An 18,725-nucleotide genomic window follows, 5' to 3' on the forward strand; every position below is an offset into this window, starting at 1 on the left:
CCCTCTGACCCCTGAAGGAGGCCCCCTGCAGGTTAGCAGGCCTGAGGAGGGGCCCCTCCCTACCTCACCTGCTGGGTGGGGAAGTCCTAAGGACTTTTGACTCTGATTAAGCTGGGGACAGGTGGAAGGAACACGTGGCTCAGAGGGGCTGGGGGCCCCAGCAAGCAAAGTTTGTGTGTTAGCTTCAGGCATGTTTTAGATTCTAGTTTTCCACATGCGTAGTCTGGTGTGAGAGGCCAGGATCAAGAGGCCTGCGAGCTGGGAGTTCTGGCTCTGCCATCAAAAGCTCTGGGGCCTTGGGCGAGTGCCTCAACTTGCCTGGGACCATTTCCTCCCCTTGAAGACGTCCTAGGTGCCCTCAGGAGTCTCTTCTCCAGTTGTGTTTTGAAACATGCCTGACTTTTCTTGATGGCCACCCCAGATTACGACAGGGCATGAGACGGGGTTAGAAGTCAAAGGGTGTCCCCCCTCGCTCTGAGGTGGGGAGACCTGGCCCGGCTCTGCCTGTTAAGCCCCGGTTGCCAAGCACCTTAATCATCTAAACCTGTGCCTCTGGCACCCCCCAGTGGCCTTCGCAGGTGCGGCTGCTCCCAGAGGCGGAGGGATGAGGCGTGGAGAGCGAGGACGCAGGTGCCCTCAGGAGGACGCTGCTCAGCGGCCTCCGCTTCCTTCGGAAGACCCTGCAACTGAGCAGGAGGCCCAAAGCTTCATCAGCAGGGCGGGTACTCCAGCCACATGGAGCTGCACGCAAAACTAACTTACTCCACCCTCGAAACTGGCTCCAAAGAGAAAGGAGCAAGGACACTCGCCCACTTTCCAAGCCACCTGTCTGTCCTTCAGGGCCGAACTCAATCATTTCCAGACCTCCCGGGGTCACACCCACCTGCTTCTGCTGGATGACAGAGGACCGAGCTACCCCTCCCCTGCCCCTACGACGCCAGACCAGATGCCGCAGGCTGGCCCTCCTGGCAGCTCAGCTCCACACGGGCCCAATGAGAGAACAGGGCGAGCTGTGTGCAGTGCGCTTTACTCCGGGCCAGAGCCTCGGCGGCCCCTCTGGCCCTCCAGGGGAAAGGGAGGTCCTGCCCATTCACCAGGCGCCCCCTCGTCTCCAGCTGCACCTCCACCCTGCCTCTTCCCACGGATCCATGCCGTCCGCTCCAGACTCCAAGAGTCTGAGTCCAGGTCTGGCCAGGAGGAGGGGCTGGCCCTGGAGTGGCTCAGCCCCAAGGCCAGCCAGAGGGAGGCCAAGGCAAGTCCAGCCCGGAGTCTGAAGGGCCCCAAGAGGAGAGACCCAGGCTGGAGCAAGGCCAGAGCACTCTGCCCCATAGGCCCCCTCTGTTTGCCTGCTGCAGGGCTCTGGTCTCACACCCCCATCCACACAGGGTGGCTGGTCCGCAAGGCCGGCTGTCAGCGGGCCTCCGACGCCCCAGCTCTGTAGGGCTTCTCTTCCACGTGGCTGGTCTGCTCGAGAAGCCACTGCCGCTCCGGCTCACTCATCGTCAGTCTGAGCGTCACCTCCTGGAAGACACTGCTCACAGCCACCTACGTGATCCAGACAGAGCAGGGCCGGCTAAGTTACAGGCCCAAGTCCTAGCAGCACTGGGCCCGCCCAGACCCAGGCCTCACCCTCTCGCTGGCACCATCCTCACCTGCTCAAAGTGAAGCTTTCGGAACATCCGGATGCTCGGTTCATTTCCTTGCCCAATTTTAGCCTCAAACTTGGTCACACCTAGCTTGGTCACTCCTCCCAGAAGAGATTAGAGAGGGGTAAGCTGCAGGACGAAGCTCTCCCCCACCTCCCCGGCACCCTCGGCCCCTCCTGTCCCAGCCTGCGATGGAAACGCCTGTCACCGGCTCCCACCCTCCGGCCTGAAGGCTCCCTCCCAACACGCCCTCGCCTTCTCCTGGGGCCTGGCCACTCCTCCCCAACCTGGCCTGCTCGGCCTTCCTTACCATAAGACATCATCATGAGGACGGCCTCGGTGCCCAAGCCCTGGCCCCTGCAGCTGGGCTCTAGGAGGAATGACAAGAGTCACTGGCAGTGTGTGCCCGGCTCATGTCATCCTCACAACCCTAGGAAGTTCGCAAATATGGGTACCATTCTGCAGATGAGGAGACAGAGGCCCAGAGAAGTTAAATGACTCGCCCGGGGTCGCACAGCTTAGAGGCACCCAGCAACCTGACCCCAAAACTGACCCCTTCGGCTCAGTGTGCTGCCCCACGAGGACAGTCCCATGGCCCCTTAGAAAGAGGCTGAGGACCCTGATGGACACAGAAACTGGAGGGGCTCCTCCCACGGCATGGGGAGATGCTCCAGGGAAGATCGTTTATTTTCGGAGGGTCCCCAGTCCACCCCAAGGATGGGGCAGACTGCAGTTTGAAGACCCTAAAACCAAAGGTTAAGTTCACACCTAAGCATGAGAAGGGAATAAAACGAACTACCAGGGGTGAGCCACAAGGCTAACAGGGTGCCAAGTGACAGTCTGCCCAGCCAGGTGCTAGGCTCACCAAGGCCGGAGCTGCCCATGGAGCTCTCCGAGTGCCCTACACAGCCTCGGTGGCTTCAGGCTCAGCGGATCTGAGGACCAGAGGGATGGAGGGCAGGGCCAGGTGGAACAAACCTGCAATCATGACCTCAATCTCCCCCAGGGCGGGGTCCCCTAGATCCGTGAGGAAGAGGTTCACGTCTCCCGCCATGCAGCTTTCTTCGCCGGCGCCCGGCTGGGCCCGCCACTTCTTTGCATCCAGCATGATGAAGGTACACTCTGAGGAAGGAGGCGACGGGATTATCACCTGCACGCCCCAAAGGAGTGCAGGGAGGCCAGTCCTCCTACCCGAGCCAGAGAACTGCAGAGAGCTACCACTGTCTCTGAGTCTGGCAGAAAAAGGGAGCCAGCACTTCCTTCAGCGGATTACAAAGCCTAAATCGGCCTCATGCAGGAAACAATGGCCTTTTTGCAAACAGCAACTGTATTCTCAGAGAGCACGAACCACACGGGGCTTGCAGCAAGGGGCACAAGGGGCAGGGCCTCGATTTACAGCCAGAGCCCCAAATGCTTTCCTTTCTCTAAATCCCTTCACGCCTGGTGCAGTGAGTGGGGAAGAGGACAGAAGCGTCAGCCACAGGGACTTGCTGCAGGGGGCATCACAGCCTGAGCGCTTCAGGCACCTCCCAAGCTTTTCACGAAGTGTTTTTTGCAAACTTTCTGTGGCCCCAGCGGGGCTACAGCTGGGAACAGGAAAGGGTGGGAACCCGGGAAGGCCTCTGGAATCAGCCCTCCCATGACCGGCACAGCCCGGGGCCTCCACTTCTCACTGTCTGCGTCTTCCCGCCAGCTGTGTTGCATCACATACTCCTGCTCCAGGGTCAGCGGCTCGGAGGCTGTCAAACGCCGCAGCTCCTCTGATTTCATCCACTCGTGGTACCTGCAGGGACGGAGGGTCGGCCTTTGGCAGGCAGGACAAATTCAGAAGCCTAAGTCTGACGCTTTATGAGATGAAGAAATGGATGGTTGAGAGGAGAACCCCCCAGGGCTAACAGAGGGCTAGAGAAGAACCCCAAGAAAGGGTTATAATGGCTCCTATGGCAGAAGGCCACAGGCCCAAGAACTAGAGGCAGGCTAGTCCTAAAGAGAACAGCAAGAGGCAGTTCTATCCATCCAGCCTCCTCTCCTATCTCAGGGGTCAGTGCGGGGGAGCAGTCTGAAGCTAAACATTCCTCAAATTCCCCAGGGGAAGTAATGGCAAGCCAAACTCAGCAAAGAAGGCTGGACAGATCTCCACAAAGGCCAGGCACCAGGAACCCCCAAAAGGAAAACTACAAGTAGAGAATACACGCCTACAGCACCAGCATCCCTGTCTACCAGGCATTCGTCACCTGGCCCACAACAGTCCCACCCTGCGACTCGGTCCTGGTCTTTCCAAGCAGTAGACCTCACAACAACCCACCTGCTCAGTTTTATGACAAGCTAACATTTAGTTTCCAAGAACTGAGCCTATTTACTGGCACCAGAGGAATGGCACTCATTTATAATTAGAAGACAATATCTTTTTTTCTTGCACACATGTAGTTTACATAAAAGAATTCCTGGCTGAAAGGCCAAAAAGGAAGCTGAGGGGATGGAAGGGAGAAACAGGGGGATGGATGACTTCTTCCAGGGAGATCATAGCCCTTTGTTTCAGTTTTCACTTTTTCCTGTATGCAGTTACTTCTCACACCAATGTTTCTCCTTCTCAGAAAAAACAGCCTCTGAGATTTGGGTTAAGACAGGCTCACCCTCCTCACTGCACCTTGGAGAGCTGGCTTGCACCCCATGTCAGGGGAATGGTTACCTAGGCACATGCTCTGGGGTGTAGGGTACCAGCACCACCTTCTTTCCCAGCAGCAAGATGTTCTGATTTAACCTCATGGTAGCAGCCTGCGGGTGGGAGGGCAAAGATTTCAGCACCTGAGTTTCCTCCCACTTAGGGTGGGAGCCCCGGCTCTCAGTTCGCTAAATGCCTCCCGGGGCTAAGTTGTCAGAAGAGCCTCTGTCCTTCTTCCTTTCCAAACACTTCAGAGAACACGGACTTTAAACCCTTTGCAAGAAAGGGAACCCGGCTGGTGAAAGATGATTAAATAATCCTGGGCTCGCATCTCAAGGGGCCAAATATGGGCTGCCTTTTCTGCCAGTCCCTTCAGCCCCATCACCACCTCGATGCCCCACACTCAAGCACCAAGACTCACCACCAGAACTCCCATCACTCGCCCCAGTTCTGAGACTCCGCCCCACGGTTACTTCTCAGCCCTGTCTTAAACCTATTTCCAACCCCTCTTCCCAGCGACCACCCCACTGGGCTCGGACCCTCCCTCTTCCTGCCCCCCAAGCCATCGGGGCCTCCCTGGCCACTCTTGGGTGAGGCAGGCTTAAGGCCTCAATCCCCTCCTCTTTGTGAGGAGTTACAGGCTACTCTTCTCGAACCCCCACAACCACTAGGGTCCCGGCACGGCCAAGTTCACACCCACTCTTCGCCGACGAACGCGTCCCCAGCAGGTGCGATCCACCCCTTCCAACCAGCCCCGCTTTCCCACCTGGCAGGCGGCCCCCCCTCCCGCATGCGCGTGGGAGCGCACCCCCGCCCACTTCCGCCACGCAGACGGCAGCCGCCGGGGCCCAATCCCGGTCCCGCCTCCGCGAGGCGCCCAATCAGCGCCGTGCGCCCCGCCCAAGGCGCGCACAAAGTAGGTGGGCTCCCGGCGCGGGCGCATGCGTGCTGCCGGCGCTGGTGCGGGACAGCTGGCGCCGGCAGCAACCCCGGGTCGGAGACAGCGGTCGCGGCAGCGGGAGCAAGCTTCGCTGTACGTGTCGGAGCGGGAGGGTGGGATGGAATGGGGTGGTGCCCGACTCGGGGCTCCTCCAGGAGGGAGGAAGAAATGGGGGAGAGGCTCGGAGAGGGCCTCTTGGGAAGAGGGGGAGGCTGGAGGGTGGAGAGCCCTAAGGCAGGTTGGGAGACGTGGAGGCCCCGTTAAAAAGGAGAGGCTCTGGGGCAAGGAGTTGGGTTGGGGGGCGACCTAGGAAAGCCCCCAGCCTCTTGCTCTAGGCGGAGGAGGCAGACAGTTACTTGGCTTCCCTGTGTGGTAGTGAGCTCGCTGTTCCTGGCATTAAATGGGGGATAACCAGAGTGTGTAAAGGGGACCCTTGTGGTGGTGACTCTTAGTGGCGTCTCAGGCCCCTTAAATCACTTGGAGTCTGAGCGGCAATGGATACATGCCTTGCACAGACAGGAAAAAGTTAGAAGAAACCACCCAGGTGTCATCATACAGGGAGATCCTTCCCTCCGGGCTCTCTTTTAACAGATAAGGCCATAAGTGTCTGTGATTAAAGGACAGGGAGGGGGTGGCTCTGTAGACATCCCTCCGCCCGCGTCTAGGTCCATCAGAAAGCTGAAGTCTGTTCTTTTCCTAGGGGGCCGCAACCGCCGCCGCAAGGAAGGAACCTTGGCAGCCGACGGACCCTTCCTCGCTTTTGGAAATGGCGGGTGAAATCACAGAGACCGGGGAGCTCTATTCTCCTTATGTGAGTTTTACTTTTGGAGCTGTTTTGCCCACATCAGTGCCCTTGGCTTCTGGAGAAGCACACTGCTTCCTGTGGACTGTACTTGTTGAGTCCAGCGGCTTTCATAGCCGCCGTCTGGGAACCCCATTCAGCAGCAGCCACGGTGAATGTATGATGAGAGTCAGGTTTGTTCACTCTTCACATGTTGATCAGAGAGTGGTCAAGAAAGGAAAACGGACTTGCTCGCTCGTTATTTTTGTCTCAGGGCTGCTAGCACTTGCAAACTGAGGCCAGTTCAGATGGATGAAGGCTGTCGGCTGTTGACTCTGGGTTCTGCTCCCCTCAGCAGTTTGAAACCACTTCGGTTCTCAGCTGAATGTTAAGTTGCACAACTTTTATTATCTTGGATGGCGTAAGAGGCGGAGAAAGCATACAGAGACCTCCAGTTGCCGTTGGGTGGAGTCTGTAACTAGGACAACTAGAATGGTTGATTTCTCACTGTCTTGGGTCTGCTTTACCCCCACCCCTCACATGTACACTCGGTTTATCTTCTTTGTGTAATATGAGATTGGTCATGTTTACATCACGGAATCCTCTTGCTTGGATGAGTAGCTGGAGGATTGGAATAATCAAATGATTGATTCATGTTGCTACCAAGTATCCCAGAGAAAGGCAGCACTGCCTTAAGTAGCAAGAGTCCTCTTTCTAGAAAGTACCTAACCTTCAACAGCTGCCCTGCTCTGCACTTGCCTGGGGATCCATGCTCTGTTTCTGCCAGCTTCATCGACTCTAGAGCTGGGGTGTGATGCATAAGGAAGCACCTCTGAGAACAGCTGACAAAAACCAAAAAACACTAGGGTCTTCCTGCTGGGTCTGTGCCATTTGTGGCTTCAAGGGAGCCTCCTTCACCTCAGTAATTTATCAGGGAAGTCTTTTTTTTTTTTTTTAAATAAATTTATGTATTTTTGGCTGCGCTGGGTCTTCGTTGCTGTGCGCAGGCTTTCTCTAGTTGCGGCGAGCGGGGGCTACTCTTCGTTGCAGCGCACGGGCTCCAGGCGCGTGGGCTTCAGTAGTTGTGGCGCACGGGCTTAGTTGCTCCGCGGCATGTGGGATCCTCCCGGACCAGGGCTCGAACCCGTGTCCCCTGCATTGGCAGGCAGATTCTTAACCACTGCGCCACCAGGGAAGTCCGGGGAAGTCTTTCCTGAGCCTTGGAATGAATCAGGTCACGCCCCTCTCATCATGTGGAATTGCGTAACAGCTCACAGCCTCCTCTTGGTATCAGCAGTGACATGTCCACACTGTCTGTGAAAGTCACCGCGGTTCCTGCGTCATCTTACAACATCTGTAAGCTTAGAGGCGAGGAAATGAGTTATTCCTGTAGCTGAGTGTTGGGAAGGAAAACCTGTGATGTGCCCACTTTTCTTGTGCCTCCAGCTGTTCAGTAATCATTTCACATGTCAGCATGTGCCCACAGGAAATGGGGCAGTGAGACCTAAAAGCCTCAGCGGGTTCTGCTTTTTTTAAATTTTTTCCTCTGTTTTCTATGTGTTCGGTTTTGTTTGAGGCATGTGTTCAAGGGCCGACTCTGGGCACTGGCCGTAAACAACTGCTCGTATTCTCTTGTCCCGCCGGTGAAGCGAGGGGCAGGGGGAAGGTGGATGGTGCTGAGGATGAGGTGGCGTTAACCGGGATTAGTGGTCTTGGTTTGAGCCGAGAACACACCTTCTGCCTGAGGTTTCCTTAACTCTGCCATCCTGCGAGAATGGTTCTCGATCCCCTGTGAGACCAGGAGAAGGGTGTGAGGTGCACCACCCCCTGAGCCCAGAGAGGCTGCGGAATGGACTTTACCGCAGCTGCTGCTCAGCACGATGTGGGCGGAACCTGCTCGGCCTGCCTTGGGAGATCATGACCCTGAGCGGTGCATCAGCCCTTAACCCGGTCACTCCCAGCACCAAGCCTCTCCCTACCTCTGCGGTACCCTGCGTCCCCCCCATAAGTGATCTCAGAACAGGCGTGTCTGTTTCCCCATTTATGGGGACCATGAGGGGCTCAGCACTGAAGGGATCGTGTGATCAAAATTGAGGAAGAAGGGGGTCACTGCCTACATAAGGATAACTTCTGAGGCTGCCTTCCGCCGGCCGGTCTCGCGGAAGATCGACGCGGGTGCTTTCGAAGGAAAGAGGGCTTGTCTCCCGGCCTGAAACCCTAGTTGTTGCTTCCGCATCTCTGCCACCTTCTGTTTCCTTTGACAACTGTCGTTGGGGAAGCTGTTGAAAGATGCCCGTGACCCCTGCCTCATGCGCGCCTGTGGGTGAGGCCGCGGGAACGCTGCACTGGACCCCCTCGAGCACAGGGGAGCGGGTCAGCCGCCCCAAGGGACAGGCACTGTGCCTTCTCCGCTTCAGCCACGGAGGAAGAGTCCGGAACAGAAGGAAGCTCGGTTTGCATAGCCTTCTTTATTGAGACCACAGCAGGGCTCTATTTCACCGCTTTTGGTCATGCCTCCTTGGAGGCTGTCCCCACAGAGCTGTCACCTAACAAGCAGAAGAGCAATTCACTCCCCCGTTTCCTCCTGCTTCACAGCTGCCTTCCACCCGGCCTGCGGCTCAGCTCAGGTTTGCTTCCTGCGTCGTGCTCTGCTCCTTGGGAGTGGTCCCTACTGATCCCCGTTACTGAAAGCAAGGAGGGTTTAACTCTGGCCAGGAAGGTGGAGAAGGCATACGTTTCCCTACGGGATTCCCCGCAGCACCACCAGGCCCGGAGTGCTTGCCTCAGAACTAAAAAATAGCAACAACCCAAGACAAATGTGATCACTCATTTCTGCTCTTAACTGCCAATAGTTGGTCCCTAATTAACTTCCTTGTCAAGTTCGTAAAGGGTCTTTTTCACTGAGGTTTATTTGAAGTTTCCATTGGGAGTGTGTTTATTTCACTGCGTCTTTATCAGCAGTGGTTCTCAGCTGGTGGCAGTCTTGCCTCCCAGGGGACATTTGGCAATGTCTGGAGACGCTGTAACCATCACAACACAAGGACAAGGTCGGGGGTACAGGAATCTAGTGGGTACAGGCCAGGGATGCTGGTAAACATCCTACAGTCCACAGAACAGGCCCACAGCAAAGAGTGATCTGGCCCCAAATGTCAGCAGCACTCAGGCTGAGAAACCCTGCTTGACAATAGATCCTTGACTTTTCCATCCCAAGACCTTCAGGCATCCCTGAATTCACAAATGCTTCTTGTACTACTTAATTTCCCCATAAAACTTTTTTTTTTTTTGGCCACGCCCCGCGGCTTGCAGGAACTTAGTTCCCCGACCAGGGATCGAACCCATGTCCCTGCAGTGAAAGGGCAGAGTCCTAACCACTGGACCGCCAGGGAAGTCCCATCCCCATAAAACTTTTGGCTGAGAACCATCACTTTCTTAGGCCTTTTTGCTTTCTCTTAACTTCTGTCACGAGCCCATCACCAGGGCTGTTTTCCATAAAGAAATAAGGTTCTGCCCTTCAGAGTGTTACAGCTTATAAAAGCGATACGCAGCGGACAGAGCTGCCGGGAGATCAGACGTTAGGTCATCGACCAGGGCCTGGTCTCTTAGCGTCCTGCTTACAACCCTGCCTATGACGTCGAACTCCCTGTCCCGTGCACCAGGGCCCAGGAGTCTGCCTGCAGCCACGCTGGCCTCAGAGTTCCTGGGACATCCCTCCCCCTCTCCCACCTTCGGCCTTCCTACCTGCCAGTGTCTTCCCTGGCCCTTTGCCTGGGTGGCTCCTGCTCGGCCTTCAGGTCCCGGCTTGAACGTCACCACGAGGCCGTCCTCTACTTGAAGTGCTGACCCACTATTCTTTGTCATGGAGCCCCTTCTTTCCTTCAGAACGCTTCTCCGAGGTGGTAATCATCGTTTGTCTTCTTGTCTGTGTCCTCCTGTCCGTCTTGCTCGCTGTCATTCCCTGGGCTCTGAGCACAGGGCCAGGACCATGGAAGGCTCTCGGTAGCTGTTGAGTAAGTGAGCAAACGAGCCCACACCTGGATCTACTCGCCTCAGAGTGCCGGTGATTGAAGTTAAACCCAACAAAAGTCAAAGTTAGTTTGTAGACGTTCCCATTTGTGAAAGGTCAATTCAGAAGGCCAGCTTTCACCCTCACATTTATTCTCATAACATCACCCTGGGCCAAGACTCCTGGCAGGGGAACCACATCATGGTTTTGTGATCCAATCAGGAGCTAGAGGAAGACGATTCAAACTTGTCTTAATCCTTCTGGGATCTGCCTGGGGGATCAGAGTGAGACCGTGATGTTTAAAAGGGGACGAAGGTTCAGGCAGAGAGGGTTCACGGCAGAGAGGACCTGACCCAGAGCCGTTGAGGACCCCCATCTTGAGGCCGTGTGCCAGGCACCCTGAGAAATGCAGAGAGAAATGAGATGCAGGTTGCGACCACAACAAGCCTCAGATTTAATAGTGGGGAAAAGATAAACACATCAACATCAAAAACCCAAACTAGGGCGTAAGAAGTGTTCTTTGCTTTGAGAGAGGGAACAAGATGGGTTTGGGAGACTGGGAAGGGCTTTATGGTGGGACAGGCGTTTGAATGGGCCCCTCATGGTGGGTGGGAGTTGAGGGGCTGGGTGGGAGGCACAAGGGCTTGGTGCCCTGTGTCAGGTGTACATGGGCTCTGGGCAGAGGTGTTTCCTCTCTACAGGACGCCCTCCCGTTTGTCCAGCACTCACATGGCCGGTCAGCACCTGCCCGGAATCCTGTCCCTCCCTGTCAAGGGCCCCAGAATGGTAGCCGATGCTCCCTATCTCTGTTTCGTCTTGTTTTTAAGATCTGACTGAGGCTGGTCTGAGAATGGGCCCTAATTTGTGTGTTTCTGATTAAGAATGCAGCACATGGTTGTCTTGGAAAAAAATTTAAATACAGAAAAATGCGTATTTCTCAGAAAGGGGAGGTGAAAACGAGCGATGGTTAGGTGTTTCTGGTGTTTGTCTTCTAAAGACCAGAAACAAGTGGTAAAGCAGACTGTAAGTTGGCCAGTTTAGTGCAGTACAGGGAGACCAGTTAGGAACCTACTGTCATAGGCCAGGCCAGAAATGGTTCACTTGAATTGGAAATGGAATAGGAGCCAGAGGCACCCACAAAAGACTCTTCAGAAATAAAATCACTAGCACTGGGGTATGGAGGGGAAGGGGGGAGCTGAGGCCATGCTGGGGTGTCCAGGTGGAGGTGACCAGCAGGCAGTTGGATTTGAGGTCTGCAGAAAGGCTTGTACTAAGAGAAATACAGTCCGCCATTGATGGTTAAAGCCTTGGGGTTGAATGATGTTGCTGAGGAAAAGAAACGTAGAGAGAAGAAGAGACCGCCAACGTCAGAAGTGCAAGAAAGATTAAGTCTAAGAAAGCCATTGGATTTGGCAAATAGGAGGTCATTGGTGATTTTTAAGGATGCAGTTTCAAATGAGTTCTGGGGATGGAAACCACGAACTACAGGAAGCTGGAAATGAAGGCAGAGGATATAGGTTGCTCCTTCAAGGAGTCGGGTTGAGGGAAAGCGAGAGGGCAACGTTTTAAAGGTGTCGAGAGCGTTCGCAGTCAGAGGGGAAGAGAGCTAGGAGGAGGAGAGGATTCCAGAAAGAGCCGAGCCCAGCTCAGGTGCAGGGCTGAGCCTGTCAGGGAAGAGGAAGCACCCGTGCTCCCCCAGACATGGGGAGGGGGGCAGAGGGGAGGCCAACACCGGCTTTTGAGCTCGGAAGGAGCGCGGCTTGGGGAGCGCGTGTCAGATGGTCTCCGTCCCCTCCGTAGCGTTGGAGGTGCAGCCTTCATCTGGGAGAGATGGGAGCCGTGGGTCTGGGACTTGGAGATTGAGGTCTGTAGCCTTTGCGTGCGTGGGAAATACTTGCAAGTCCACAGGGAGGAGTAAAGAAAATCTGTTGCTGCCGGACCGCAGATGAAGAGACCATCTGTTAGGGGACTCATGGTTAGAATTTTTTAATAATTCCAGGAGCCTTTAGCAGTTTCCTATTAGGGAGTCAAGGAAGCGGGTGCCGGGTCGTCTCTGAGGCTGGGAGCCAGAGAGGTTAGAACGGGGAAGGTGTGGGGAGCTCGGGGCAGTGCGAGCTTTGAGCAACCAGCTGATTGTCAGTGAGGCCACCGTGGAGGTGGTGGCCTGGGTAGGGAGGGTTTGGGGAGACTGCACATCATGATGACGACAGAGGCGGGTCAGTGGGAGTGCACAGGGTTGTAGGCGGTAGGGGCTTCTGGTCAGAGAAAGGGATTTCATGATCGAGAGCCCGAGAAGGGAATAATTGTAATTAGCTGAGCTAGAGTCAAGTTGCTGTGAGTTAAGTTTAAAACCTGAAGTCAGTGACCCAGCAATTCCACTGGGAGGTTGGTTGCCAGGGGAGAGGGGGAGGGGCTGCCGGTGAGTAGGGGGGTTCTTTGTGGGGTAATGAAATGGAATTAGATGGTGATGCTGGTTGCAGAACTTGTGAATATACTGAAAGGCTGTGTACTTTAAAAGGGTGAATCTTATGGCACGTGAATTATCTTTTTTTTTTTTTAATCCCTGAAGTTAGTACGGGGAAGAGGGCAGGAAAAGGGAAGCAGCATGAACGTCGACGTCCCAAAGGGCATTGGCAAGAATGGGCGGAGAGGAGGATTGGGTCACGTGCTCAGTGGCCTTGGAAAAGTGGGAGTTTTTTGGGGGGTCAGCACTACAGGTTGATCCGTGTGCCGGGTACCCCAGACGTGATGGCCTGTCCTCAGGAAACCTGCAGTCCGGTTGAGCACAGAGCTATCATCTGAGACACAGCTCTGAATAATATGCACGGAGGAGGTGATGGGGCTGATGACAGCCAAAGCGGAGAATCAAACCCATCACCAGAGACATTTTGAAAAGACTGGTGGAACGCGGGGCTTCAGTCTTCCAGGTGTTCACGTTCGGCTCCCAGCAGCCGGCTGCAGATCCCGCCTCCCTGGAACCTGGGTGGAACCCTCCCTGCTTACCTGCTCGCCTGGCGAAGGCCTGGCCTCCTGGCCTCCACGGTTTTGCCGTTGCCCAGGGTCACCCTTGGGAGCCGTTCGGGGGTGAGGCTCGTTAATTTCTGGGCTCGAATGTCACCTCTCTTGCTTCCAGGTCGGACTGGTGTATATGTTTAACCTCATCGTGGGCACTGGCGCGCTCACCATGCCCAAGGCCTTTGCCACGGCCGGGTGGCTCGTCAGCCTGGTCCTGCTGGTGTTCCTGGGCTTCATGAGGTAAGAGACCACCCCCGGGGGGCTGGGGCCAGAGCTGGGGGAGTCTGCCCAGGAAGCCCGAGCTCTCTCCATCAGTGTGGGGGAAGACGTCTGTGGTGAGCGAGTCCTCACAGGTGCCCGGAGCCAGGAAAGGAGGCCCAGAGGTCTCAGGGGCTCGCTCTGATGGAGCGGTTGTCCACCCCCAGTCACTGAGAAGTGAAGACCTCCAGCTAGGCTGTGGGGTGTCTCACCGTGGTGCTCGTGTTTTTCTTACCCAGCTGCTTTGCCTCCCCTGTTGTACCCTTTCTTAATGTTACCATCGACGTTTGTTCCCTGAGAAAGTCCCACCTAACCACAGAAGAGAATCTCGCAAATGTTTCAGGAGATAACGGGAAATCAGTTTGGAATTTAGAATTTGTCTAAGATAGTTCCACAGAGTCAGCGATAAGCACGCAGGTGCGCGCAGTTAGGTGTTAATCTCGCCTGGCTTTGTCCTCGGCAGCAAAGAGGAGGCCAGCGCCTGCCTCAGCCTTCGGGGCGCCCGCACCTTGCGCAGGTGTGTGGGATTCACCTGGGATCCACCAGCTGGTGCTTCTACGGACGACTCCTCGGGGATCTCACAGGCAGGTGCCCCAGGCTAGGAAGGGATTTAGGGCTCAGCGTTTCCAGCCCCCTCAAGCTGGTAGGAATCCGAAAGCTGCAAAAAAGAGGGGGAGGGAACACCTGGCACCACCCCCAAGGGGTGCCATCCCTGAGAGAAGCGGCAGCGGGCCCTGTTCTTCGGTGCTTGGGGTTCTGCTCCAGTGAACAGAGCAGAGATCCCTGCCCTCGCAGACTTACCTCCCTTCTCCAGGGAGACGGACAATTAGTAGTGAAGATAACAGGTGTAGAGTACGTTAGGTGATGAGTGATAAGGGGAAATGTATAGCTAGGTGAGGGGTTCAGGAGACTGGGGTGGCCACGGTTTGAAGTAGGTGGTCCATGGCCATGGAGGGCAGCAGATTGGAAGGACGAAGGAGGGGGCACTAGTGGAGGAATGAAACAATTTAGTAGCTGAAGTGAGTTGAGACCTAGAGGAGGCTGCACAGGATGGGAAAACACCCATGTTTTTCAGTTTCTTCCCACGTTTTCTTCTGGGAGGTTTTGTGGCCAGCCTTGAGGGACTGTTGGCTCATTACGTACTGCGAGCCCTGGCAACCGAGAGCCCCAGAAGTCCTTGTCCTTCTGTGACCCTGCAGTCCCCTTCAAAGGACCTTCAGCGCAGGCAGCCACCTGAACGGGAAGTGATTATTGGGGGCCCCCAGCTAGGGGCCGCCACGCCCTAAACCCCACTCAACCCATCTGTGTTCAGACCTGATCAGTGAGCTGGCTTTGTGCAACCTGGAGAAGCCTCTTTATGCCTTAAGATTGATTTTAGTTTTACTTCCCAAAAGAAGGGGAAATCTAAAGCCCTTAAAACGGTCACTTAGGCAAGGTAATGAGAAACCTTTCTAGGAGGTGCTGTGGCGGCTGGAGTGGGAGTTTCAGAGACGGCTGCCCCACCCGTACCGAGATGGAGTGGGTGTGGGTTAACCTCTGTGTCGTCACCCCCGCCAGCCACCTGACTGCTGGGCCAAGCAGCCAGCCTGCAGCAGGTGACAGCACCCGAAGCAGGGGCTTGGGGTCGAGTCTGGCGGCAGAGCCTGCCGGGTGGCTTCAAGAAACAGGGAGAGGGCTTCCCTGGTGGCGCAGTGGTTGAGAATCTGCCTGCTGGTGCAGGGGACACGGGTTCGAGCCCTGGTCTGGGAGGATCCCACATGCCGCAGAGCGGCTGGGCCCGTGAGCCACAATTGCTGAGCCTGCGCGTCTGGAGCCTGTGCTCCGCAACAGGAGAGGCCGCGATAGTGAGAGGCCCGCGCACTGTGATGAAGAGTGGCCCCCACTTGCCACAACTAGAGAAAGCCCTAGCACAGAAACGAAGACCCAACATAGCAATCAATCAATCAATCAATTAATCAATAAAAAAATAAATCTTAAAAAAAAAAAAGAAACAGGGAGATGCATGTTCCACCCCGGGTCGTTTCAGCAAGGACAGAGTCAGCAAGGACAGAGTCGTTCCTCAGGTTCTATCAGCAGGAAAGCGGCCCTCCCCTGTACTACCGGCTGCTAACGAGAGCCCTCCCGCTGTCATCCGTGTCTCTCCCGTTTCCTTAAGTAAAGACGATTTTTCACTCTAGCCTGACTTCTCAGCAAACGTCTGGTGCCACCTCCCAATTTCCCTTTTGATTCGGACCAGATTATTAGGAAATTAAAATGTGAACATATTTTAATTTATTAATAAGTTTTAATTTATTAAATATATTACTTTATTGGTATATTTTAACTTATTAATACGTTGTTTATTGGGACTTCCCTGGTGGCACAGTGGTTAAGACTCCACACTCCCAATGCAGGGAACCCGGGTTTGATCCCTGGCCAGGGAACTAGATCCCACATGCATGCCACAACTGAGAGTTCGCCTGCCACAACTAAGGAGCCCACGAGCTGCAGCTAAGGAGCCCGCCTGCCGCAACTAAGGAGCCCACCTGCTGCAACAAAGACCCAGCGCAACCAAATAAATTAATTAACATTTTAAAAAATACATTATGCCTTAATATATTGTAGTTTATTTTAATACCTAATATTGAAGTAACAGGTATTTTAATACTAACCAAATTATTAGGAAAGTAAAGGTACCCCCCCACATAAAGAAGGAGGGAATGATTCCAGAGCCAAGTGTCCTTTTCAATTTTTTTTTTTTTAATTAATTAATTTTATTTTTGGCTGCATTGGGTCTTCGTTGCTGCGCGCGGGCTTTCTCTAGTTGCGGTGAGCGGGGGCTACTCTTCGTTGCAGTGCGCGGGCTTCTCATTACGGTGGCTTCTCTCTTTGTGGAGCACGGGCTCTAGGCGCGTGGGCTCAGTAGTTGTGGCTCGCGGGCTCTAGAGCACAGGCTCAGTAGTTGTGGTGCACGGGCTTAGTTGCTCCACGGCATGTGGGATCTTCCCGGACCAGGGCTCGAACCCATGTCCCCAGGCAGGCGGATTCTTAACCACTGAGCCATCAGGGAAGTCCCCCTTTTCAATTATATCCACACCTGTGCTCCGTCCATTAGTGTGTGTAACTGGGGGTTGACCGCTTGGCTAGCGAGGAGAGGTGAGAGCTGCCTGCTGCCCTTCCCAGAAGCTCTGGGAGGGCCCCCTTGTGGACCAGCCTCCTCTTCCCAGCTTAGAGCATTACCTGGTGTCCGTCCTCCCATCTCTCCCACCTCTGCCCCCCGACAGGCCCCTTCTGGGGAGCAGTACCACCTTGCCCCCCAGGCAAGGGAGCACCTCTCCCCCAGTCTCACTCTCTCTCCTTCCTATCAGCTTATTTCACACCCTTCTCTCCAGTGCACTGGAAATACATTCTAAATATAGACAGACGTCAGGGAGACCACGAGAGGCACCACGTATTCACACATGCTTTTTTATCAGGTCAGACCCATCTCAGAAGTTGTCATCCTTTCCTCAGGAGACAGAATGCTTTGGGCTTATTGGTCGGGTCAGGTCTTAAATGGCTTTTCCTTTTATTTTGTACCTTCTCCAAACTCCTCCCTGCCTTTCGCAGTTAACAGGTGGCCTTTCCTTGCAGTTTTGTGACAACTACCTTTGTGGTGGAGGCCATGGCGGCAGCCAACGCTCAGCTCCGCTGGAAGAGGATGGAAACCCATCAGGTGTGTGTGCTGCTCTCGGCTCCAGGCAGTGCCCCCAGGCAGTCGTGTGCACAGAGGTGGCCCTCAGCGGCCAGTCCCCTCCCTCCCGACGCCTGGAGGGCTCCTGACCGCGGCGCTGCTCCAGGACCCCAGCCCGGAGCTGAAGCTCACAGCCGCGTCAGCTTACAGACCAAACGCAGTCTCTGCTCTTTTAACATCCCCTGATTGGTCCCTCCTACCCCCGGCCTTGAGCTGGCTCAGTCATTCTGAACCTTTGTGCCGCAGCTTCTCCCTCCCCGTGTGTCTGACCCTCTAATGTGGCAGCAGGGAAGTGTTGAAAGCTTCCTAATCAGATACCTTCTAGAAAGAAATTACAAAGGAAACAGGCTCTCCATTGGCTGTCCCAGGGGCTTGCTGTAGAGTTGTGTACCCCCTCTTTTTCCTTGTTTGTTCTCATCCTCCCCATCCCACCCCCTCCTAGGAGGAGGAGGACGACGACTCCTCCACGGCCTCTGACAGTGATGTCCTCATCCAGGACAGCTACGAGCGGGCAGAGAAACGGCCCATCCTGTCTGTGCGTAAGTCTTGGGGTTCTGGGCTGGCCCGTGCTTCCCTCTGGTCTGCGGGGTTTCCCTTACTCGTGAAGAGGGCCCGGGGGTCTGCCTGCAGAGACCCTGTGGCATTTACCACCTGAGGGTTGATCCGAGGAAGGCACCATGGAACAGTAGAGCAGAGCACCGGCCCGGCTGGCTCCGCTGCTAACTGGCGTCTGCAGCTCGGAGAGGTCCCTTCCCCTCGGCCCCTGGAAGCTCAGGGAAACGTCAGGTCTCTGACTTCTGTCCTTCCTCCTATCCCAACGCACACACACACTCACACACACGCATGCACACGCCCTCATGCACACGCACACACACACACTCTTACACTCTCATACACATGCATATAGTCACACCACACTCGCGCACACACACACGTGCACACACACTCACACACACGCGCACACATGCCCTCATGCACACGCACACACACTTACACTCTCATACACATGCATATATTCACACCACACTCGCACACACACGTGCACACACAGTCTCACACACTCTCACAGACACACTCACTAACACACATACACTCACACTCAACCACACACCCACATGCTCACACATGCGCACACACGCGCACACACGCCCTCATGCACACGCACACACACTTACACTCTCATACACATGCATATATTCACACCACACTCACACGCACACACACGTGCACACAGTCTCACACTCTCTCACAGACACACTCTCACTAACATACACTCTCACACACTCACACACACTCTCACCCACACACCCACACTCACACATGTGCACACACAGTCTCACACACACTCTCAGACACTAACATACATACACTCACACACACACTCACCCACACACCCACACGCACACACGCACACACTCCAGTGGCGCCAGGGCGAAGCATCCCAGCCTTCCCTCTCACCCCACAGTGAGCATCCCTGGGGTCCCTTTCTATAGACGATTTATTTATTTACTTATTTATGTATTTATTTACATATTTAATTTAGTCTATTTATTTATGGCCGTGCCACATGGCTTGCAGGATCTTAGTTCCCCAACCAGGGATCAAACCCACACCCCCTGCAGTGGAAGTGTGGAGTCCTAACCACTGGACCGCCAGGGAAGTCCCTCTAGATATTTTAAAATGTTTCAAGCAAGAAACATTAGGAAAA

At 55.0% G+C, this 18,725-nt stretch overlaps 2 protein-coding genes across 6 annotated transcripts in view; one reads left to right on the top strand and one right to left on the bottom strand.

Moving 5' to 3' along the window:
* Nucleotides 1–1,008: 1,008 nt before the first annotated feature.
* NAT9 (N-acetyltransferase 9) lies at nt 1,009–5,100 on the bottom strand (the record flags this gene model as incomplete). Its single annotated transcript, XM_082373100.1, has 6 exons — nt 1,009–1,545; nt 1,653–1,747; nt 1,957–2,016; nt 2,625–2,768; nt 3,320–3,429; nt 5,009–5,100. 6 exons carry the CDS (start codon nt 5,098–5,100, stop codon nt 1,411–1,413), a joined length of 636 nt encoding a protein of 211 aa, XP_082229226.1. The 3' UTR covers nt 1,009–1,410.
* TMEM104 (transmembrane protein 104) overlaps nt 5,099–18,725 on the top strand; it is a gene marked incomplete at its 5' end in the record, with an annotated part of 60,100 nt that continues 46,473 nt past the window's right edge. For 2 of the 5 annotated variants that reach the window (XM_082373087.1, XM_082373088.1), the window contains 5 exons: nt 5,099–5,347; nt 5,949–6,059; nt 13,166–13,287; nt 16,918–16,999; nt 17,460–17,556. In XM_082373087.1, the coding sequence (XP_082229213.1) occupies nt 5,099–5,347; nt 5,949–6,059; nt 13,166–13,287; nt 16,918–16,999; nt 17,460–17,556 (661 nt within the window). The remainder of the gene's footprint in view (nt 5,348–5,948; nt 6,060–13,165; nt 13,288–16,917; nt 17,000–17,459; nt 17,557–18,725) is intronic. The other 3 variants (XM_082373089.1, XM_082373090.1, XM_082373091.1) reach the window with 3 other exon arrangements.

The sequence above is a fragment of the Balaenoptera borealis genome (genome assembly GCF_965194805.1).
Source record: "Balaenoptera borealis genome assembly, chromosome: 20".
Taxonomy (NCBI): domain Eukaryota; kingdom Metazoa; phylum Chordata; class Mammalia; order Artiodactyla; family Balaenopteridae; genus Balaenoptera; species Balaenoptera borealis.